General features: G+C 39.2%; 2 protein-coding genes across 2 annotated transcripts; both read left to right on the top strand.

The window, feature by feature from the left end:
* fgfr1op2 (FGFR1 oncogene partner 2) lies at positions 1 to 5666 on the top strand. The gene is made up of 6 exons (XM_062443415.1): positions 1 to 258; positions 2344 to 2480; positions 2686 to 2803; positions 2967 to 3109; positions 3215 to 3328; positions 5148 to 5666. Exons 1-6 carry the CDS (start codon positions 180 to 182, stop codon positions 5283 to 5285), a joined length of 729 nt encoding a protein of 242 aa, XP_062299399.1. The 5' UTR covers positions 1 to 179; the 3' UTR covers positions 5286 to 5666.
* Positions 5667 to 7109: 1443 nt separating this feature from the next.
* tm7sf3 (transmembrane 7 superfamily member 3) lies at positions 7110 to 23854 on the top strand. Its single transcript, XM_062443414.1, has 12 exons — positions 7110 to 7351; positions 11533 to 11687; positions 16177 to 16327; positions 16638 to 16758; positions 18447 to 18618; positions 18819 to 18996; positions 19302 to 19388; positions 21080 to 21160; positions 21309 to 21461; positions 21572 to 21672; positions 22054 to 22216; positions 22332 to 23854. The coding sequence occupies exons 1-12, from the start codon at positions 7282 to 7284 to the stop codon at positions 22583 to 22585; spliced, it is 1686 nt and encodes a 561-aa protein (XP_062299398.1). The 5' UTR covers positions 7110 to 7281; the 3' UTR covers positions 22586 to 23854.

The raw sequence follows: 23854 nt of genomic DNA, 5'->3' as shown, positions 1-23854 counted from the left end.
CTTTGGACGTCACATTAGCGCTTAGGTTAGCTGTAGCCTGTTAATCAACTTTAGACTGACTTTACAGCAAAGAGGAAAGTCTTCACATCTCACCATGTCTACATATATCTTTTTGACTTTGTAATAAGGAAGAGGACCGCACCAGAGTCGCTCATTGATGGGGACTTAGCCTGTAGCTTATGTTAGCTACTAAACATCAACAGGAAGTAACGGACTATATCGTCATTTTTCCAATGTCGTGCACTTTGAATACTCCAGGTACAACCTTTTCTTTCTTTCTTTACCTTCATAACGTTATTTTGAGTCGCTAAATAAACAAGCGAGGCAAAAAATGGATTTGCATGACAGCTTTAGTGTGATTAGTTAGTCAGCTAACAGGTTAGCATACAGTCCAATGTTAATTATTGTTATTCCTGGTCAATTAACTGAGTCAGATACAGTGAGTATGCTGTTCCCTTTAACGTTACTATAACTAAACACACATGTGGTGTACTGGGAACTAAATATATATACTATGCAACAAGGTATTGCTGAAATAGCTGACACCGCACCTGTCATCCAAGGATTGACCGGGGGGGGGGGGGGGTTGTCAATTTTGGTTGCTTTAGTTTTTGTTCAGAGCATTTTATTTACTATAGTGACTCTATATGGACACCATCTAGAGATGTGCAGGTATGGGGGCCTCAACCTGTGTATAGAGTTTTGACTGATGCAGTATATCGATTAGGGTTGGGTATCAATGACCGAAATAAATTGATACCTACTAGTATCGAAACATCTCCCGTCAAACGATACCTACAATTGATCCTTTTTGGACCCAGAGCTAGAAAATATGACTATTTGCATGGACTTGCTCACAGCCAATCAACGTTAGTGTTCTTTAATGAATACATATTAATAATTTGAAGACTTTCAAAATGCATTTGTGTAAAAATCAAATCATTTAGATGTGGAGGAGTGATGGCATTTTATCAATTTAATGCTTCAATTCACGTGATGGGCATTAAATGAAGTACTAGTTACTACTAGTTAGTATCGGTATCACTTTAAGTGTTCTTGGATTGGTACTGATATCGTAATTTTTTTAACAATACCCAGCCAGTAGATAGATAGATAGATAGATAGATAGATAGATAGATAGATAGATAGATAGACAAAAATACAAGTCATTAAAAGCTCCACAGAGCAAATATAGAGTATAGAGGACATAACAGCCAGCAGTAATAAATAATCATAAAGGTCGCAGGCAGGATGGAATAAAAGACAATCTCTGTTGTTCTGTTGAGCAGCCACGCACTAAAGGAGCTGTTAAATCCACTAAAGAGATTATTGAGTGGTCGTTCTTCATGGTGACACTCGTTACTTGTCACAAGGTCGTCAAACTTCAGGTTTGATGAGACGTTATCTAGCACAATTTATTGTCTTTTAGATAAAAGCTTATTTAAAAGGCAAAGTCCAGGTGATTTGTAAATGCCAATACATAACTGACAAAACTGAGTATCACAATGTTTGATATCCATATCCAGTGTATTCTTTCTTTAACAAGATATTTACACAATAGATAAAAACTATTAGTTGACAAAGTGGAGATGAGAGGTTAAGAGATTATTGGCATTGAGAGTCAAAGCGAAGATGCTATTTAGTAAAATCTAATGTTTAATTAATCAGTCATGAGGCACCCAATTAATTTGTTTATTGCCAACGTAATATTTATTACACCATAGTGTCTAACATCTGTAAATGGAAGTATTATTAAGTTATAAATAAGGCTGGGCAATATGGACAAACTCAAATATCATGATTTCTTTGACCAAATACCTCAATATCGATATTGCAATAATATTGTAGGGATGACTATTGGTGCTTTCACAAAATATTCACACAATGCGATGTCTGATGAATAATAATCAGTAATGTGGACATAATGACTAAGTGGGTAAAGATAAATAATAGAAGAGCTAGAACAGTTTGATAAGTTTGGAAAACATCATCACTTCACTGTAATGCAGCCTTTAAAACCAGGAAAAAACAAGACTTATACCAAATCACGATATTACGATATCGATATAATATCGATATTGTGCCCAGTTCTAGTTCAGACTATGATCGGAAACTTAAAATAGCTCTTTTAATGTGGATATAAGGGGTGTAAAAGTGGGTAAAGTCCAAAATCTAAGACCATATCTAATCTCATATAACGATATCGATATAATGCTGAGCCCTAGTTATAAAGCGACTGATGGCCAGTGTTCACCTCATATATATTAACGGTTCCAACATCAAAACTAAAATGCTGTTGTCATTCAGTGTCATAGTTCCTAATGATTACTTGTATTTTCTCAGGCATGAATTGTACCTTGGAGAAAGTCCTGGCAGACGCCAAATCATTAGTGGAAAGGCTTCGGAACCATGACAACGCTGCCGAGATTTTAATCGAACAGACGACATCCCTCAACAAGCGAGTGGATGCCATGAAGCAGGTAGGGTGTTGCATGATGTTGGTTGCGATTTGTAGAAATATATAAATTATTTTTCAGGTGATTTCATGTCGAGGAATCTGGTATTGAGACCAAACTGATGAAGGAGAGACACCTGTTTTAAAGGAACTAGAGTGGAGTGACTAACATTGTAGATTGAACCCTTTTAGTTGTTCATTGGAAGGTCTGGTTGTCTCTTTTTCGACAGTACCAAGAGGAGATTGACTCATTGAACCAGGTTGCACGACATAGGCCTCGCTCCAGTCTGGTCTTGGGAATCCAACAGGAGAACCGTCAGATCAGAGACCTCCAGCAGGAAAACAAAGGTAAGCGCTTAATCTGTAATTGTTAATCCTGTTGTTGAATGATTGGGCTGATCTGTGGTCAGAAACATGTCATAGAAAATCGGGATTTTTTAAATCCGTCAAGCTGTTTTTTTGAGTTGATACAAACAGACACAAACCAAGCCTGTCTTAACTGTTTTTGCAGAGCTACGGTCGTCGTTGGAAGAACACCAGTCTGCATTAGAGCTCATCATGACCAAATACAGGGAGCAGGTGTTCAGGCTTCTCATGGCCAGCAAGAGGGACGACCCGACCATCGTGACCCAGCTGAAGGAGCAGCACACTACGGTCAGTGAGGCCTTTCAGTGGTAGAATCACAGATATTTCGATGAACCGTGTTCTTCCAATGTTTTGTATTCATACATACATTTGTTTTCCCTTTCTTTTTTATAGGAAATGCAGGCACATATAGACAAGATCAATGAAATGGCCTCTGTAATGAGGAAGGCAATAGAGGTGGATGAGGGGCGTGTATGCGAAGATGAAGAGAGAATCAAACAACTAGAGGTAAGAAACCCTATCCTATTACACATTTACTTCTAACAATCACAAATATACAAGACCCTTATAATAATCATGATAACTGAATTTATATAGCTGCTTTCATACAAAACAATGCAGTTCAAAGCGTTTTACATCAAAAGCAATAACATCCACCAAGTGCTTCACATTAAAAAGACGTAAAAACATCAATGTACATAAGATGGAAAATAAAAACCCCATATAATATTAATAAACATATGATAAAAAACAAAGAATGCGTTCATCAGTGGTGGTAATTAGTGGAGTATTAACAAGCAAAAACTCAAGTATTTCTCCGTGTGTACACAGTCTGTAAGTCAGCACTTTGGTCTCTGAAGCCATAAGCAAACAGAACCTCCCTTTTCCCAACGGACACACACTCATCACAGGTCTTGATTAATAGAAATAAGCCTCATCCAGTTTACCCCAGAACATCTTCACACAGGTTTAACCTCACTGTGCATGTTATGTGTCAGGCACAACCCCAAACCTGTAGTACACATACACCACAGAAAGTAGGTACCCAAGTGGGGGCACTATAATGCTAATGGTGGTATGACCTCTTGTCTGTGCATGCATGTGATGAATCAGCTGGTTACAACAATAGGATCATGTCTTTAGTGGCTCTAGTGCATCAACAGAAAGACTGCATCACAAACTGGAGGTCTGAACTTGAAAGATTTGCAGGCACTGAGAGTTTAACCAAACATACTATTTAGTTGCAGTATGAGAAATGTAGGATTTAGTGTTGTAGGGGTTTGAGATCATTCCTGACTATTCTTTTATTTAATCTCTCTCACAAGGACTATCTCCTAACATTATGCAAGTGTAATATTACTTTTCTAGAGTACCCCTTTTAATAGTTTCTCTATATGAGAATGAAATGTGTCTTTAATTTAGAGTTGTGTAGATTATTCAATGAGTTGATTGACAGAAAGTTAATTGCCAGCTATTTTGATGATGAAATAATCATTTTAAGTCTTTTTAAGACAAAAAGCCAAAATTCTCTGGTTTCAGCTTTTTAAATACAAATATTTTCTGCTTTCTTCTCTGTGATAGTAAACTAAATATATTTGGGTCTTGAACAGAGTTGAAACAATTATTCAATAAATAAATTAGTCGCCAACATTTTTAAATCGAATAATCATTTAGTAGTCATTTTTCAAAAGAAAAAACATCAACAGCTTCTGAAAGGTGAATATTTGCTCAATTGTATGTGTTGGAGCCATGTATTTGATTTGAGTAAAATGGTAATGTTCCTCTCAAACACCAGGGGGTACATGGTAAAGGCCCGGCTGGGCACAAGTTATTTAAATTCATGCCAGTTCTCTGCCAGTTCCTGATGATCAGAGGCAAACTGTTTTTGACTGTGTTCATGTTTAGTTGATGTAAAACGTTTATGAAAGGTACAGACAATGCATAACAAGGACATTTTGAAAATAAAATAAATGCATCATGATCATCTACTGGAAAGACAGAGTAACCTTTCATTCATGTTGTGAGTACAAGTCCAATCAATTATAGCCAGTAGCAGCTAAAGTGTATGGCTTTGTCACCACATTAGTAAACTGAATATATTTCAGTTTTTAACTGTCAGTCAGACCAAAAAAAGGAATTTGAAAATGTTAACTTTCACTTTGGGAAGATGGTCATTTTTCACCACTTCCTGATATTTTATAAACAAAATGCTTGATCAGTGGATTGAGACAGTAATCTGCAGATTAACCAGCACTGTAAATATCCATTAGTTGCAGCCATATCAATAAAATGCTAATTTGTACATTTCTGTGTGTGTGTGTCTTAGCTGGAGAACAACGGACTACGAGAGCTGCTGGGAATCAGTCGTGAGGCTTTCCTCGTTCTGAAGGGTGAAGACGCATCAGAGAGCACGTCGCTGTCGCCGCTCATGACCAGCGGCGACGTCAGTTTACGAAAGAGTTAGAGCCCAAACTGATGGCCCCCTTCTCCTCCCAACACCGCTGCCACTACTGTGTACAGTGTGTACAGTCTTTTTTTCCACATACCACTTCACCTCTCACCCCCACAGACTCTTCCAATCATCTGACCCCCCCCCCCCCCCTCCTCCTGCTGCATCTTCAGCATAACATGAGGGTCCAGAGCTGCATCATGCATCATGATTCAGATACAAGCAGTTTTTTTTGTTTGTTTGTTTGTTTGTTTGTTTGTTTTTTTCTGTTGGTACTTCTGTTATGTTTGCTAATTTTGCCAGCATGCATGAGCCTGTGGTGCCTGCAAGGTTTTAAAAGTGTGATTGAGTTAAAAATAAAAAAAAAAGGGCTTGAGTTAAAATAAATCTTTAAACATGAAATCGTCTCTGTTGGGTTCATATGGATTTTATTTCACTTTTTAATGTTTGATACAGCACAGATTTCCTTGTTTCGGGTTGAGTTTGGGTTATCTGGTTATCTTTCACAAGTCGTTATGTTATTGCAACATAATCATTGGCAGCTTAAAAACAGGAACAGAAAACACATTCACCCACATACGATCTGCTTTAACAGCCAACATCTTCTTCTGTTGAATAGTGAGAATGATTTATGATGTTTACTGTAATGTCTGATGTACATTTCTGTATATGTAACCAATCAAGAATGGCAGCTTTTTCTGCTTTAGAATATTTTTGTGCACATAAAACCATGCATGTTATTATGCCTTTTTATGTTGTGATTGGTTATGGTCTGAGAGTAGAGCTTCTATTCTGCCACTATTTCCAAGATCCACAAACATATTAGAGGTGTTTCAGAGAGACTGAATAAATTGAATACCAACTATGATGAAAAGTAAGAGCTTAAATAGTAATACCAAATTCCGCACAAGTATATTATTGTGGTTAGAGATTCTGTTCTTGAGAAATCAGCTTAACTCTAGATGTGCTTATACCATCATGCCATAATCACAAGTGCGTGGCTAAGGTTGAAGCACGTCGTTAAAGACTTAAAGGTGAGGCAATAACCTCTCAAAGTTACTAGTGTGCTATATTTTAATAGTCTAGTTATTGACGTAAGTAATACAATAAACACAGCAGTCTACCCACTGGCTATAAGTGGACATAAAACCAGACATAAGCAAAAAGGACGCTTCTAAAAATGTTGCTCATTGGTGTTAACTTGAGATGAGGTGATTAAGTGCCAAAAATATTAAAGGACAGTTTCACATTTTGCTATATGAACACTGAAAGAGGTCTTCCTTGCTGTAGTTAGTCCTCCTGTTCAATGCACTTTCAGTATAAGTGATGCAAAATCCACAGTCATTTTGTGCCATAAATGAATTTAAAAGTTAATCTGAAGCTTAAATGAGGCTTCAGCAGTCTGGGTTAGTCATACCAAGTGGATATCTGATACATTTACAGTCTTTTTAGCATCAAATTCCCTCCTTCTGTTTCCCTGTTGAGCTGTGGTGGAAATATAGTAACAAAAAGAGGGACTGTAGCACTAAAAAGATTGTACTTGATTTGACTCATTTGGATGGCTGAAGCTTCATATTTCAGGTAAGAAAATGTAATGCTATTTTGCACAGAAGGAGAACTGTAGATTTTCTCCCCTATTACATATATTGTAAGTGCATTATAAAGTAATCTTCTAATGGCAATTGGAAACGGAGGAAACAGAAAGAAAAACCTATTTCAATGTTCATTTAGACGCGTGACTTGACATGAAAAAGTGTGAACTTTAACGACACAACCTGCGTATGGAGGGCGGGAACTATCGCGATATACTACGAGATCCTCGCCGGAGCTTCGTTGTGCGGTTCGAGCAGCAGAGGGAGAAATCTATCCCGCTAAACCTTCCCGTTTTAGTCAAGCATGTCGCTTTTGCGTTTGCAGGGAGTCTTACTACCCAAACACCGGAGAATGCGAGGCTACCAATGACTTCACTGACCGACAGTTTGAAACATTTTGTCGTCCTGTAAAGAGGAAAATGTCTCGCTGGGTTTGCTGTCCGCTGCTGCTGCTGCTGCTGCTGTGTGGAGTTCATGCTCAAGTGGAAAGTGAGTTACAATTTAAGTGATGTGCTTTCACTTCTCAGCTACAGTAACGTTATTTAACATGCTCAGTCTTTGTTACAGGTTAATATGGCTTTATATATGTGCTAATTTAGTTATGAGATAGATACGTTACTGTAATGTTATACTGTATCAGTGTTGAGTAGCTTCAGCTGCTTTAATATTATTTACTTTCTCACAGACTTTCAAATGTTTAATTAACCAAGTTTATATATGTATGTCTAAACTCCACATCTTCACTGTACTGACTTAAATTACACTATCTATAAGGTCAGTGGTTCTTAAAGTAGGTCCCCTTTAGTGGTAATTGAGTGGGTTTCAGTGTGTTCAAAAAGAGGAATAACCCTTTTTTTTGGTGTAATTTCATCCATAAGTAACACAATGACACACTATTTTGGTCGTGGTTTTCATACACTTTCTGTAATAAAACATCTCAAATTAAAAATCTAATCCTATTGGGGACCCTTACACCATATCTTATCAAATGGGGGTCCAATTTGTGTCAGTTTAGGGGTCTTTGAATTAAAAAAGTTTGTGGACCTCTGTTTTAGACTGTGTTACAGTGTTATTACATTACATCAATTATTGATCATTTATGTACAGTTGTGTGTGAAGTGATTTAGCTGCTTAAATCTGAATGGAAAATTCACAGTTCAACTTACACCGTTCACAGTCTGACACCTGAAAACCAAAGCAAAAACGCTGGGTGTTGGAAGGAAGTGCTACAGTGAAAGCTGGTGGAGTTTGCGCCGATTGGTGAACAAATTGTGATATCAACAGCAAGCTGATATATGACTGATAAGACTCGATGCTCCACCATGTCTCTGATAAAGTATGTCAGCATGTAGAAAGTCACAGACTGCAGCATTAGACTCAAGTCATCACTCATTTATTCATTTATTTATTTGTGTTGCCAGGATTCAATTATTTTGAATTTGATCTAGTTTTCAGTGTTTCCACTCCGAATTTTCTGTTTTATCAGGGTAGAAAATTCTCTGAAATAGCATTTAGACTCATCATGGGACACAGACAAATTCATTTAGTGTCAGCGACATTTAGATGCACCCAAAACAGAGGGTAACTATCTATAAATAATCATAAATGAATAACAATAAGAAAAACAATTACTGAACAGTTAAATGAATAATTAAATAGAGGACATTGACCGATTGACATTCAAACATTTTCAAGATGAGTTTATATTGTTTACAATAAAAGAAACTATGACTTGTGGTTTCTACATCACACCATCCTCCACATTTTCACACTTGTTCACATGTCTAATCGAGGAGGCAGGTCGGACGTGAGCCGGAGTCTGACCTGCAAACACTCAGCGTGGATAAGGCAGCACGCGTAAACAGCACAAATCTACAGAGCATTAGTCCTCATTCTTGACATTTTTCCTCTTTATTAAAGAGACAAAGATATGCCAGAAAATATACAACAAAACCATGCAGGATAGCAGATATTTGTAAGATTTGACTTGTCAAGTAATCATTGGACACAAACTGAAACACAAAAACTAAAAGTTACAAGTTGGTCACAGGAAATTGCATGTGAACAAATAGGTTCCGGGTATTTAGGGAAGGTTATAGGTCACAATCGGCTTGTTGCTGATAAACTTTAAAAGCTATCAGGGTTAAAACCTCAAACTTTAGAGGCTATGAAATCAATGAGAGTGATCAGTAATAAAGATTAACAGTGAGGTTCACGTGGCCATAAGTTGAGTTAAAGAGTAACATACAGATAGCATAAGGATTAAATGGTTTGTTGTGAAAGCAGTTATTGCAAAATACTTTCCATAGAAGTTTTTTAATTTTTATTTTAATTTGTCAGATCTGATTGAGAGATCATTGCTGCTTTGGTCAATTGAAGTGGTCACGGATAGTTTCACCCAACAAATCGAGAGTCAAGTGTTTCTCCACACATCCTGCTCAGATACGGCTGACACTTGATGCTTATTTAAGAGCCTATATATCCGAAGTTAATGAATTATTACTGTTTTATTCCAATAGAAAGATCATGAGTAAGAAAAAAAAACCCAGCCATGACGTAAGCAGATGATCAGAGGCACATACGCTTTGCTTGATACCAGCCAGTCCAAAAGTCTAGCAGGTTAAAGTTGAAGATAGGTTGAAAGTGTGTAAGAGTGACCAATGTATTACAGAAATGTTTCAGCCAATAAGAAACATCCAAAATGGACAGCTTAACAGCATATTACAGTGTGGGCAGCCCATGTGAACCAATAAACTGATGCTGATGGTATGTCATTATGTCAGTGAGGTCCCTCAGAACACTTCCTCATTCAGCTTTAATGCAATACCCCTCACCAATGTGCTACTGACCTGGTCCTCATTGGCTTCATACCAGCAGGCAGAGCTGCTATCCGTTATGTCAGAGAATTTACAGTAGACTGTATATTGCCTTGTGTCCGATACAATCAGCCATTGTTCGTCCTTGATGTAACTTAAGTGAACCGATACGGAAAACAAACGTAATCACTTTAACTTAATATTGCGTACGTCTAAACGCTGAGTAGTGGTGTGACATGCAATGTAATGTGAAGGAAGCATTAAAAGTTAAAGTTATAACAGGGGAGTCAATGTGAGGTTCATCTTCAATTTTGCCTCTAATTAAATTCAACATTCATTCAAAAATAACTTGTCTACTCTACTTTTACTGCTTAAAAGTTTAATTTTCCATGTGCCAGTCATACTATATGTTTCCATGTCATCAGTGTGCTAGTGACTTAGTTATTACATTATCTAAAATGTCCCACTCACTGTCATCGGTCTCTGTTGGAGCAAAGATGCAGAAAACTGTCTGTAAAACCCGACTTCAATGTGAGGTTATTTCAAGCAGTAGTTCATACTTGTACATGTAAAGCTTTATTTTATTTGTTAGCAATGTTACATATGAGTCAGTATCAACCAACTAACTTATGGCGCTTTTCCACTACACCGTTCCAGCACGACTCGCCTCGACTCGCCTCGGTTCTTTTTGCGTTTCCACTAGGGAAAGTACCTGGTACCTGATACTTTTTTATAGTACCTGCTCTGGTGAGGTTCTAAAATGTGACGTCGACACACTGCTGGCCGCTGATTGGTAGTTGTCGCTGGAAGCGTCACGAGCCGTCCCACACAAGAATCAAACCCGGCATTTTTAAATACCGGCAGCAGCGTTACAACCATAGTTACAGCCATACGGCTCAATTTTCTTGCTTTGTGTGTGACAAAAAGCCTCATACAACAGCAAGTACACCACTGCCTCAATGTCCTCCATTGTTTATGTGTTTTGTGTCGCGTATAAAACGAAGTCACGGCAGTTTCGCGGAGTCGTGCTATGACGACCCCGCCCACGTTGAGTAGGTACTTTATTTGTAATGGAAAAGGTCTGTTCTGGAACCGTACCGTGTCGAGGCGAGCCGAGGCGAGTCGTGCTGGAACTGTGTAGTGGAAAGGCGCCATTAACTACTTGACTATCTCAATGTTTTTTTAGCATTAAATAGTTAACTCACCTTAAAGAGCAGATTTTTAGCACCCATCGCGGTCTAAACTAGGACTGGACAATATATCGTTATTATATCGATATTGTGATACAAGACTAGATGTCGTAATATTGTGATATGCTGTAAGTGTTGTTTTTTCATGGTTTTAAAGGTGCATTACAGTAAAACAATGTAATTTTTCCCAACTTATCAGACTGTTCTAGCTCTTCTATTATTTGCGTTTACTCACTTAGTCATTATATCCACATTACTGATGATTATTTATCAAAAATCTCATTGTGTAAATATTTTGTGAAAGCACCAATAGTCATCCCCACAATGTTGTCGCAATATATATCGATATTGAGGTATTTGATCAAAATTATCGTGATATTTGATTTGTCAATATCACCCAGCCCTTGTCTAAATGCTTACAGAAGCTTGTTTGGTATTATATTGTTGGCTCAAAAATGTATGAGCTTATTTGCTTCTAAGCTTTGAATTTAAAGAATCAGCAATTAATATATCTAAGATAGCCTGAGCCTATACAGCTCAGGGTATATGGTGATGCTGTAACAGAACAGTTTACAGCACACTACACTCAATCTACTGCAGTACAATCACAATCACAATCACGTGATTCATGGGAATAAATCTGTCTTTTCCCTCTCTGCCATAGACCGGGTCATTTTCCTGCCGGGAACCTTCCAGAATGTGAACGTCTCTCAGAATGAGACGGTGCAGGTGGTGGTGTCCAGGATCTCCTCGGATGTCGCTTTCGTCACCTTGCAGTTCCACACGCAGCACCGCAACGCAACGCTCTCCTACACCACGGTGAGAAAGTGCCGACCTGCCTTAACAGTTTGAGACATGATTTCACGACGGTAAACTTGCAGCGACAGTGTGTAGGTCACTATGTGGACGGATTGTGAATATTACACCTACACTTTTCTGCTCGTGTTCTGTTCTGTGACAAAAAACTAGCAGACAAATTTCCCCCTTTTATCTGGGGAGACTTTAGACAAGATGCACGGATTAACAATCAATTAGTTAATCTATAAAATCAAACTTCTTTTTGGAGCCAGTGGAGTTGCCTCCTGATGGCCATTATTGAGAATTCAGGTTTAAGGCACTTCCACATTGGCTTCACTTTTCAGATCCGAAAACTACCTGCTTGGCACGTACTGTGCCGGTTTTTCCACCAACACAAGTCCAAGATGTCACACAGCTAAGATGGTTGTTACATTAAAGGGAAAATCCACGTGGACTGAGTTTACTACTATACTTTTTTAGCCTCTCACAAATCCACATCATGCTAAAACACATGAATCTTTCCTTTATATTGGTTTGACTACTTCCATCAACTTCACAGTACAGACATTAGTGAGGTCTATAATAGAAGATGAAAGTTCATAGATGGTAAAAGTTTAAGATGTGTTATTTTCTGCTAAATCAGCAAGTCAAATTGTTTTCTTTAGTTTTTCCCACCGTCCTTAATTGAGTGATTCTATTAGCAGCACGCTCATGTGAAGCAGTAAAAACGCAAAGCAAACTATGAAATTGTAGGTATGCTTCGTAGCGTACGAGCAGGCGGTCACATCTACTTCCGATTAATGAATGAGGCTTTGTAAGCGAGATTGTCTGATTCTCTGAGTAAGAAGTTGCAGTCAGCTGACATACAGTCCAATGGTCATGAGCAGCAGACAGGGCAGCACCCGAGGGGGGAAAACCTCCTGGCGTCAGTCCCAGAAGTCTCAAGGGAGCAGCCGGTTGAGGGTCTGGGCTGCACCGATGGCTTAATTTAGCCCGGCTTGATTTTTTCAACAGAAAACAAACACATCTCAGTAGCAGAAAAACATCACTCCCTGGGAAAAGAAGAGTCAGCGTGACGCAAATGAACGTCAAAGCTCGACACAACGGGAGATGAGCTACCAAAACTACCAAAACTCAAAAGGAAATTCAGAGAAAAAAGCGGAAGGTTAATAAAGCGGAAGGTTAATAAAGAGTCAACACACACACTTCAGTTTATATTGTTATCTCTCTGTCACTAATTTCCTTTTTTGCCTTTTTATTAGTCTCACTCTCGTTCACTCAAAGCGGTACACCACAAGATCTCCTTTTTATGTTTATGTTATTTATTTTCTCTGGGTACTCATCACTTTCTTTTTATATAGATCAGTCAACTTCAGCATGTGTGAGAACTGTTGGTGTATTACGAACTAGGTGGACCCACTTTTGTGTGTGTTTCCTGTTGCTGACTAATGAGTATATAATAATAGCATGTGTACATGTGTGTAACGCTGTAAATCTTTTACACAGCCGTGGTTGAAATGGTTCGACGCTGCGCTGCCGCTGTGGAGCATCAGATAAATTCAGTAGAAACCAGATCGAATGGAGTATCGCTACCCACTCCAGCACTGTCTGAACAACACTGGCTTCATACAAAGGAGTTATTGTATTTAAGCAGCGGGGCTGAGAGTCATATTATGTTGGCACAGAGCTCAGATACTGCCAGGCTCCTCACACAACAGGAATTCAGCTTTGCTCGCTGAAAATATGCAAAATATCTGAAGATGTTTCCTGGTTAATGCTACCTTACTCTTTACTGTCTGCATCACCATATCGCGTTTGTTATCTGACTTCCTTACTCTTCACCGTCTGCATCACCATATCGCGCTTGTTATCTGACTTCAATACCAATTCTAAATGTTATCTCAAAATTTGAATGAAATTTTCCTTTTACAGCCATGTCCATGGCTCACACCCAGCAGAGATCTTTTTTCTTTCTTTTTTATTATTATTTATTTTTGGATTGCAGATTGTAATACATACATTCATCAAACCGATAGTATCATCTCTTCTGCTATCCATACATTTTCATGATTTATTAACTTTATACCGTTTGGGAGAGATTAAGTGTGTGCATAAGAGCCATAAAAGGAGTGAGTCCAGGAGAGGTATGAAAATATTAAATAAAAATACATATTTAAAAGAAAAGATGGGGTACCAAAACAAATCTATATAAAATAAAATCAGAGGCAGGAAAACAAGAGCTTTACATATGGTCGTAGGTGTTTTACATATTTGACTCACTTAGTCCATCACTTCCTAGATACAGTTTTCTTGAGACAGAGAGAGAAAGTAATACTTTCCATAACATAAATATAATTTACCATATTTATCCATTCTTGTATTGGAGGGGGTTCAGGAAGCAGCCAGCGTCTTGTAAGCGCTTTTTTACAAGCAGATATTAAAATACCAAACCAAGCAGACATCTTTGACAGTAAATCACCCCACCCCCCATCTCCCAAATCTTTCCTTTATGTGGCGAAAAAAGCAAACAAACTATTAATCAGTGTGTTTTAAGCTCAGGTTAGATTGGGTGTTCACGTAATTAGATATATCAATGGAAATCAACATATGTAATTAAGTGTTTGGTTGTGATACTAAAATGCCACTGCTATATTTCTTAATGAGGCTCTGTTAACCTACTGACAAAAGTGTCTTGCTGTAGCCCACATGATAAATGCTTTTTACATCTACAGCTGTCAGTTGAGACCTGGGTCTTGATCGTTTCTCCCACTCAGCATCACACATCCTGTTGTTGTTCGCTAACTAGTTCATTTGAAGCGGGAGTTTAGCGGTTCAGGATGTGATGGGCTGTGTGACACTCTCGAAGGTGTTAAAAACACACAAATACCGTCAGTCGAATCAGTGAACTTTGATCAAGCCTGATCTGAATTTAATGCAATTTGTGTAAATATGTGTTTTGGACTTATCTATTGTTAGTTTAATATCATATTAATGTTATTTAAAGTTCACCTCCAGTCAAAAAATGTTCTTGTTGAAACTAGACTGATTTTGCTGAAGGAGGAAAGTTTCTGTGCTCAATGAAAATCTGAGTTTAAGGCGTGTAATGTGCATTGTAGTTTTTAGCTAATGTTAAAAAAAAAAAGGAGGAAATATTGGATTTGTTATGGACTACTTTCAAATGTGGATTAATACACAGTTGGTTACTTGCGAGTATAGTACAGGACAGTGTGTTCATCTTAATGAGAAACATGTCAGTGTCAGTGCAACAGTCAGATTAGGCAATACCAGCATCAATTAATTGTTAGTTTTTGGATTTGTCGGCAATAAATCAAATCTAGGAGATCACCAGACTTTATTCTTTGAACTAGATCCATCTGAACTAGTTTGAACCTGTCAGCTGCCCTGCCACTGACAAAATAAATTCAATTTCATTGCATGAGTTATTCAGTAACTAATAGAATTTGCTTATTCAGGACATTTTGTAGAGGTGAAGGGGGCTATTTTCCAGAGAGTCCACGTATGATTTTCTGTTGACCTTTTGGTGACTAGGGGCAGGGTTGCATTAGCTTCATCACAAGTTCAGCTATTTTAAAAAATGTCACTGTCCTAGTCGATATTAAACCGCAGTGACTCCTTTATCATCAGTGAGGGCCGTGGAAGTTAATAACAGTAATCTGTTAAACAAAGAAATGACTGTAGTGATGTTTTCACAGCAGGAAATATTCCTGTCATTCATTGCTTTGAAAAGATTGTTTCATCCATAGTCTGTGTGGTACTGATGACACTTTGTATCACTTGTTTGTTTCCTGGCACACTATTTATTTTAGAGTTTAGTCAATCATCTACATTTTTAGGGACGTGTGGTTATTTAGACCTGTCATGATAACTACTTGTATTGGACGATATATTCTCTCGGAAATAATCGGGATAAACAATATTATTGTCATTTGAAAATCATTTCATACCACTGATATAATGATAATATAATAGCATAATAATACAGGGGGGGGCAGGAGGTGGGATTGGAGAGTGGGCGTTACACTTCCATAAAAACACTGACTGCTATTATGGGTCAGGACAGAGTTATTTACCTTTAATTCCATATAAGCAGCGCTGCTCGCTTCTGCAGTCTCCACTCAGGACGTACACAGTGAGGAATGGAGGACATTACTCGCTTAGCCAATGTGACATGAATAGCCTCTTAGCTGCTAATGTGAAGTTTGGCAATATTGAGGTAAAAAAAAGAGCAAGGACATGTCCATGTATCGTATGATAAGAGTTATTGTACGATAAGTCAATGATGTAATAATTGTGACAGTCCTATGGTTATTGTTTCATTCTTAACTTGTTTTCATTGGTTAGTAATCTAAGTAGGTTTTACTCCTAAACGTACCGGATTGCAAAGGGTTATTAGATGATTATTTGAGGTGTTTTTGATCATACTGTATATTTGCTTTTGCATATTGTTTCTACATCTGTTTACATAATGTTTTTTTTCTGCTTGGATCAGATGCCTGGCACAGGTCTCTCTCTGACAGCGGTGGACTCGGGCCTCCTGTCAGCTCTCCAGCCGGGCCAGACGTCCCTCTCCTTGTTCCTGTTCTCTCCCGACGGTGAGACAGTGGCAGGCACCGGGGTCATCCTGCCGTACTCCAGCACAGGTAAACCCTCCTTTTGCCACTCTGACCGATTAGTTTTTCCTCTCAACTCAGTTTTGCATGAGACCTGTGAAACGAGGAAGTTGCACATCACTGCTTGTGAAAAACTGCTTCTGCAAAATTCAAAAAAGGGACTTCTTTCCCCACAAATGTCAGTTTGTCGTGATTGTGTGACTTGAGGAGCCACGAGTGACAACTGGTCTTGATTGTGCGTGGTCATCACACAGTAAGTCATCCTGACTCTGCAGGATGTCACTAAGCCTCAAGTGATACAAAGTCTAATAAAATCCATCATCATCTCCCCCTGTTTTAGACCCGGTGCCCGGAGCTTGTAACATAGAGTTTAACCTGGAAATCGACCCGAACGTCTATCTCCACTACAACCTCTACGAGACCACCATCCGCTTTGCACCGGCAAACTTAGGATACGAGAGGTAACACACTTCACCGACAGGCATAGTCAGTCTGCCCTACTTCCTGTTCAGCCTACTCAGCTCTTGGCAGCAAAAACCCTGTGCACAAGTCACATCTGTACGGACCTGTCGTCCAACCGCCTAACATGTTTGTTTACTTTGAAACAATCTTCTGACCTCTGTCTCTCACAGCTCCTCCTCCTCTTCCTCCTCCTCCGCTCTAGCCGATAGTATTCATTCCACTTTCTCAAGAATGTCTGTTATGTGTTACAAAGCAGACCTGATTCACTTGTTAAATCACTTGATGTTGTTACGTGCGCCTTGTGTAAGCACAGCCTACACTATCTCAACTTGTTTATTTGAGCGGTTGCTGCTTTTGAGGAAGAGTAGTTTTCAGCATGTTTGCTGTTAATTTTCAGTTCCTTATCCCAGTGGCTGTTGTGGTTTTGCTTACAATAAATATACAGATGTATTGTTTCTTTATAGCCACGTGGTCACAGAGCCCGCTGCCCCATGAATGCCACTTATTCTCCACTGACTCAATTACTAGTTGTCAGACACTGATGCGCCTTTTTGTGCACTTTTTTTGGAAATCCTAAACAGCATAAACAGCGTATAATGCAGCAAATGTTGTTTTCAGCTCGTTACTAACGGTCCGTTTGGATAAATACTGGAGGCTTTGTTAACCGTCTCCGGCCGCAGCTGAAGCGTTTAAGAGTGGACTTGTTTGACGTGTCTGACTGGTGTCATTTATTATTATCTGTTGAGTCCACTGCATGACCACACCTACCTACCAGTATAAGCTGGTGTACTACATGCTGGTTCACTACATTGTCATTTTGTCACTTTTCATGAACACACCATATGCTAAAAGAGCTGCTTAGCATTTGCAATGTAGAAATAAAGGAACTACTGTCAGCTGGGAGAATGAAAACAAACTGTAGAAGCCCTCCTCTCTTTATTTAACAAATCATTTGAGAGTCTAACTCGCTTAACTGGATCTGTTTGCTGTTATAAATGAATGCGCCCCCATATTAAACTATAGGTAACCATGGTAACAGTACTGAAGCTTCAGCTCCTAGTGGTTTAGCAAAGGGGCTTTTATTGAAGCTGCTTATTTACCACAAACAACTCAACACTCAACAAAGAAGTAAACACCAGAATGGAGGAATTGAACTTCTCCTTAAATCTTCAAGAGTCAGGTAGTTTTTAGCCTCCACAGCATCCACTGCAAGACTGGAACTTAAAACTTGTCAATATTATTATTTATTATGTATGCTATACTATGTGCAGATTAGTGCAGCGTAAAGGCTGTCTGTGATAAAAAGGTTACCACACCACTAAAATGTCATGATTGAGTTTGCTGTGAGACCCACTGATACAGCACATGCAGGGGCGCATGCAACTGTTTCCACAGGTTATTCACTGGCTGTCAGCATTTTAACCACAGTTGTAGTTCATACACCTCATTGATAAACCACTGAATTACAGAGAATGGTATTATTTAAGTGCTATGTGAAGTGAAGTTTCAGTTTTAGTCATTTCCTCTTCTCACTTACTCATTGATTTTGGTGTGCCAATTTAATGACATTCAAACATAAGTAGATTTAAATCAAGTTTAGATGTATTTATTTTTTAGTTAAACTGAAGCAAAGTTCAGACTTAATAAGCAGTGGGTTGAATTGTCCTAATTGTGCATGCTGTTTTAGGGGTGAGACTCCACCAGCCTGCGACACGTCGACAGAAAGCAACACACGCTGGCGGCTGCAGTATGACGTGTACCAGTACTTCCTGCCTGAGAACGACCTATCTGAGCGCAACCTGTTCAGTGGCATTCAGGCCATGGCAGACATCCAGGGCCTGATGAAGAACGGCAAACGGGTGGGCAGCAGAAAAATGAACACAATGATTTACCTTATTCAGTTTTACTCAAATTGTGCTGCATTTGTATCTGTTGGTGGGGGGTAGAGTGATGAGGAAAGTGCTGATTAATGTTTAGCTAGCAAGATATTAATAAAATGAAACATTAACATTGACATTCCTTTTGATTCTATTCAAACTCTTCATCTCTCTCCCTTCAGGTCATGACGCTGACATCAACAGAGAAGAGCATGGCGGTGTTCAACTCCATCCCCGGCCAGGGCGTCATCTTCTCAATCATTGTCAGAGACCCGGTGTTAAACACCACTGCCTCGTACATCCCCGTCCACACGTACGCCTGCAGCTTTGCTTCCACTCTTGACAGCTGTCAGACACTCGGTGAGCCTCCCAAACCTCTTACTGGTTTGTTATTAATGTGTTGTTGCTGCCTTTGACAAGGTTGTGCAAATTAAAAACAACTTCTAGGCTGGCTCTTCACTATTCCACTTTGAAAACTTGTTTTGACTTGTCAAACAAAAGCAGCTTCAATATTAAAAATAAGAGAAGTTGTGGTAGGTTGTAAATAAAACACTGTGTTATTAATTCAGAAATCACATTACAGCTTATTGAAGGTGCACAATGAGAGAAGGTTTGACCTTTAGCTAATAGTTAATGATTTATGTTTATCTTTTCCTAATTTTCAGGAAAGCCTTCAACAAAGGTTTTCTTCACCATCGTTGGCCTGGCAGGCCTGTTCGTCTGCTTCTTTGGGCACCGATTCTTCAAATGTGGTGAGTGGTTAGACACATCTATAGAGTGTATAGTGATTTGTCTTAACATAAGACATGTTTGTGAATTTCAAGTTACAAGATTCCTTTTCTAAATGTAGGAATACATGTGTTGTACTGCATGAAGCATTTAAAGTTACACAAAACATAACAAACAAGTAAAAGTCACCACTGACAGTAGGGGCGCCTGGATAAATTAGATGGAAATAAAATTAAGCATGACTGCAGAAACAACACAGCCATGTGCCGTAAGTTGCTATGGTGATACAAACAACATTTGTACTAAGGTAACACAGGAATCCCTCAGCTATGAACTTTGTGTTTGACACGGAGAAGGTTCTAATGACCAGAACTGAAAACAGCCCAACACATTTAACCCAAACAGAAAGCAGATTAAAAGTTCACACTGACAGAGTATCAACATACCAGAGTATGAACACACAAGTCCACTAAACAACCCCAAAACTGACTAAGCAAGTCCCACGTTGCACTCTGTGTAAAGTTGAGAGCAGTGTTCCCTATTCAGATCTCTTTTCCACTGTCATAAACAGAGTTAAACCTCAGCGTCTGAAACAGGAAATAAAAACAGTCAAATTTAAAAGACACAATTGATCAACTAACTATAAAAAAGCTAATAGCAAGACAACATACATTATTAACACCTATTAACACCATCAGATTCACAATTCTGAGTTTCTTGTACCGGTGTGAATTCTTTCTTCTGTACCGCACCAGTGATTTCAGCCACTCCATTATCCCTGTTAGACAAGCTGCCGGCAAGACAATATACATCATTAACATTATGTGTCCATTCTTGTTTGTAGTGTTCAGCTTTGAGCTCAGTTTCCCTCATGATACTAAACCCAGGGTGACTCAAGCTAACACACTCTTTCTTATTTTACATACATGTACGGCACCAGTGATTTCAGCCACTCCATTATCCTGTTAGACTTTGTGGATGTGTTTTATTAATGATGTCCACACTTTCTTGTCCAGCTGGAGTGTGACTTTCTTTTTATGAGCTAAGAAGTCCAAGAATCCAGCCCTTAGTCTCACATCCTAGTCCTGCTTTAGAAGAACTTATTTCTGAATGTAAACATCAGGTTCACCTTCAAGTCAACACAATGTATGAGTTCATGTTTTTAAGTCTTCATTGAAACTACAAAATGACTCCAATAGAAGCAAAGCTGTGGTGTAGTGGACACACATTTGGCTTCCATTAGTAGGTATACATACACACACAGTATATAAGGTGTATAATACATTTCACAAAGCTCTTTGGCTCTGGTGGTGTTCTGCCTCTCATGTGGTCTCCCTCACATGTGATGCACAAATGTATTTGTTCCAAACTGAACCCATGACTGTGATCTGGCTCTGCAGTCTCTCATCAGTCTGACGGTGGTGACGGAGTTAGAAGATATGATACAGTATGTCTGCTGGAGCATGTGCTTTTCATCCTGTTCCAGCTGCTGAATTTACAGAAGAGTTATTAATAGTTTTCAAAGATCGATCAGGCCTGTGTGTGTGTGTGTGTGTGTGTGTGTGTGTGTGTGTGTGTGTGTGTGTGTGTGAGTGTGAGTGTGAGTGTGTGTGTGTGCTGCTTCTTGAGTTGTATTGTAATCCTGCTCCTGTTTCTTTTTTATCTTTTTCATTCTTTTTCTTCTCTTCTGTCACTTTCTCTCTATGTCCTGCAGAGTTGTTCTGCATGGGGTTCAGCTTTGCAGCGTTTTTCTTCTTCGTGCTGATCACAAGGACCACAGACCTGGACTATAACAGTGAGTGTTTTTTCACTTTCACATGACTCAAACCACTAGATTTCTAACTGTTGCGCCCCCTAAAAGCATCAAAAAGAGATACAACATTTAATATCTCGTGTGTAGATTTTGCTGACAGTGAACATGTGCGTATGCGTCTTTTCTACAGTCCGTCTGGCCTTGTCGGCAGTGATCGGCGTGGTGGGCGGGGTCCTCCTGGTGATGAGCTGGTGGCGTTTCGGCTCAGTTATGGCCTGCGTCGTGGTGGTCGGACTGATGCTCGGCTTCCTCATCGCCTCCACTGTTATGTTCACTCCTCTCGGTATGAAAAAACACGTGTAGAAAACACAGTGAAGAAGAAATGGTGTATACATATATATATATATATATATATAAGTACATGTATTTATGTGTATTGTGGTTCCTCTTCAGGTGACCTTGATGTGTTTCGGCATTCAGAGGTTGTTTTCTGGGTGACGTTCTGCTCGATCATGATTGTCGTCCCGCTCTTTTTCGTGCGTTGGCCCAGAGAGGTAAGAGACAGGTAGTTCCTTACTTTGGGACCATTTAGTGGTCGTATGAAGAATGACGCTGTGACACACACACGCTGTAACTTTTGACCAACTTGGACAGAACAAGACAAACAGACAAAAATAAATAAAGTAAGCACATTGAACCCAGAGATTAGCAAAGGAAAGCAAAATAAACAAGAAACACAACACAACTGACAAATACACAGTCACAAAAACTGATCTTTTTGTTGCAGGTATGAACAGAAAACTCAAAATAAAAACAAATTCAAGATATTGTTTCATTATTTAACTTTCCAGTATTCCAGCTTTTAGTGATGTTTTAAATAAATGTGTTTTTCATGTAATCAGAGTTACTGATGTTTTCTGTTTCTTCCATATCAGGGAAACATCACCACATGCGGCGTTGTGGGTGCTTACGCTGTGATTCTGGCTATCAATGCCTACATCTACACCAGCCTGTCCTACATCACCCTGAACATCCTCAAACGCTTCCTCAACAACAACTTCAGCTCAGTGTTCACAGACGTGCCGTTCCAAACCATCGGTGAGTGCACAAAAATCAGCTTTAAATGTTGAACTGAAAGCAAACAGGCTGAAATATCACTTGAGATTATTAAACTCTCTGAAAATGTCTTCATGTGTTCTTTACTCTCACCCAGACTACGTAATGATCACGGTGTGGGTGGTGCTCGGCGTCTGCGGTATCGTCCTGCAGCTGTACCGCGAGCGCTCGCGGCCGTTCTTCCCGCCCAGCCCGTACCTCATGTGGCTGCAGGAACGGGAGCGCCGCAAGACCAACGTCCTCGACCCGAGCCACCACTTCCCCTCGCTGCCCAGCCGCCTCCTGGCCAGAGCGCGGCAGCTCACCAGGCGAGAGGAGCCGGCAGGAGAACACACACCTCTGCTCCTGTAAAACCGTGGATGCCCTCGCCATGTTCGTCTAAAGGCTCTTCAGTGTGAACTAGAACGGGAGCGATCACTGTCACGCAGTTTGGACGTGTGCAGCTTCAGACTGCCAAGAGACAAGGAATGCAGCATGATTCTGGTGATCAGGAGCAATGTTACTCACGTTTGGTGCTGACAGAGGGATTATATCACTGACACTCTTCAAGTGGATTTCAATTTTTAAAGTTTTGTACAGAGACTGGGAGCATTTCTTCCTGACAACTAATGCCACTTGTATTAAACACTTAAAGTTATCTTTAACAATCACTGAAAGTGGTCAAGGGTTAGGGGACTAAAAAAAAAATCACAAATGGTGACATCAGATTGCTTTCAAATGTTTTATGATAACTAAAATGTAGCTGTGGATGCTTCATAATGCCTCTCTCTTCTGCACATTTCTGTTTGCACTGAATCATAAACTACTACAAATTTCCACAGCAAGACATTTGATCTGCGGACACTTTGAGTGATGATACCAGCATGGTTTAATCCACCTGGCATCCAAAACAAAACATGTCTACTCAGAAATTCTTTTTTTGTAGTTTGGTTTTAAACTACACAGACAGGACAGACATTTAATAGACATAGACGTCTTAAACTTGATTTTCAAATTTGGAAGACAAACTTTAGGTATTGATTTTATGTTTGAGGCTAAATCTAAACGTGGCATTTGTCCCCTTTACATTTGAGGTTCAGCCAGCAGTAATGAGGGGGTCATGAGGTCAGTAAACTGAAGATGCAGTTCACAAACCAAAAGGCAAAAACTGACAAAGTAAATGAACACAAGGTTGCACAATTTTAACAATTTCGCCTTCACACAAAATAAGTGTTTCTCCTTCTCTCTGTTTGCTCTTTAGAAACCGATGTTTTAACCTTTAATCTTTTTGTAATTTGCACACTGGATTTTAATGTGTTTCCCTGTGGCCTTATTGGTGCCGATTGATCGATTGAACTAAATCTGTTAATCCTTGTCACCCATGTGCCATGACTTCTCTCAGGGTTTCACGCTTTTAGACCACGACGCACCAAGACGACTGATGAAACCTTGGATTTGGTCTTTAAGCCTGTAAATGTCTGTCAGAATTTTATTTAGCTACTGAGATGAAATTTCTGGTCTTTTTTTCTTTTCTTTTTTTCTTCTTACCAAAAACAATATGCAGACAGTATTTGAAAAATTTGGTCAACTATACTTTGTAATTTAACATGTTTTGATATTTAATAAATGCCTACAGGTGAA

The sequence above is a fragment of the Scomber scombrus genome, chromosome 22, assembly GCF_963691925.1.
Source record: "Scomber scombrus chromosome 22, fScoSco1.1, whole genome shotgun sequence".
NCBI lineage: Eukaryota > Metazoa > Chordata > Actinopteri > Scombriformes > Scombridae > Scomber > Scomber scombrus.
The sequence above is the reverse complement of the archived record's forward strand: the minus strand, read 5'-3'. Positions and strand labels throughout refer to the sequence as shown.

Bases quoted from the DNA above. Each gene is read 5' to 3' on its own strand.
- fgfr1op2 (XM_062443415.1), top strand. From the start codon at position 180: ATGTTAGCTACTAAACATCAACAGGAAGTAACGGACTATATCGTCATT. The intron at 259-2,343 runs GTACAACCTTTT...GTATTTTCTCAG, and splicing joins GTGCACTTTGAATACTCCAG to GCATGAATTGTACCTTGGAG. The intron at 3,329-5,147 runs GTAAGAAACCCT...TGTGTGTCTTAG, and splicing joins AGAGAATCAAACAACTAGAG to CTGGAGAACAACGGACTACG.
- tm7sf3 (XM_062443414.1), top strand. From the start codon at position 7,282: ATGTCTCGCTGGGTTTGCTGTCCGCTGCTGCTGCTGCTGCTGCTGTGT. The intron at 16,328-16,637 runs GTAAACCCTCCT...CCCCTGTTTTAG, and splicing joins CCTGCCGTACTCCAGCACAG to ACCCGGTGCCCGGAGCTTGT. The intron at 21,161-21,308 runs GTGAGTGTTTTT...TCTTTTCTACAG, and splicing joins CACAGACCTGGACTATAACA to TCCGTCTGGCCTTGTCGGCA.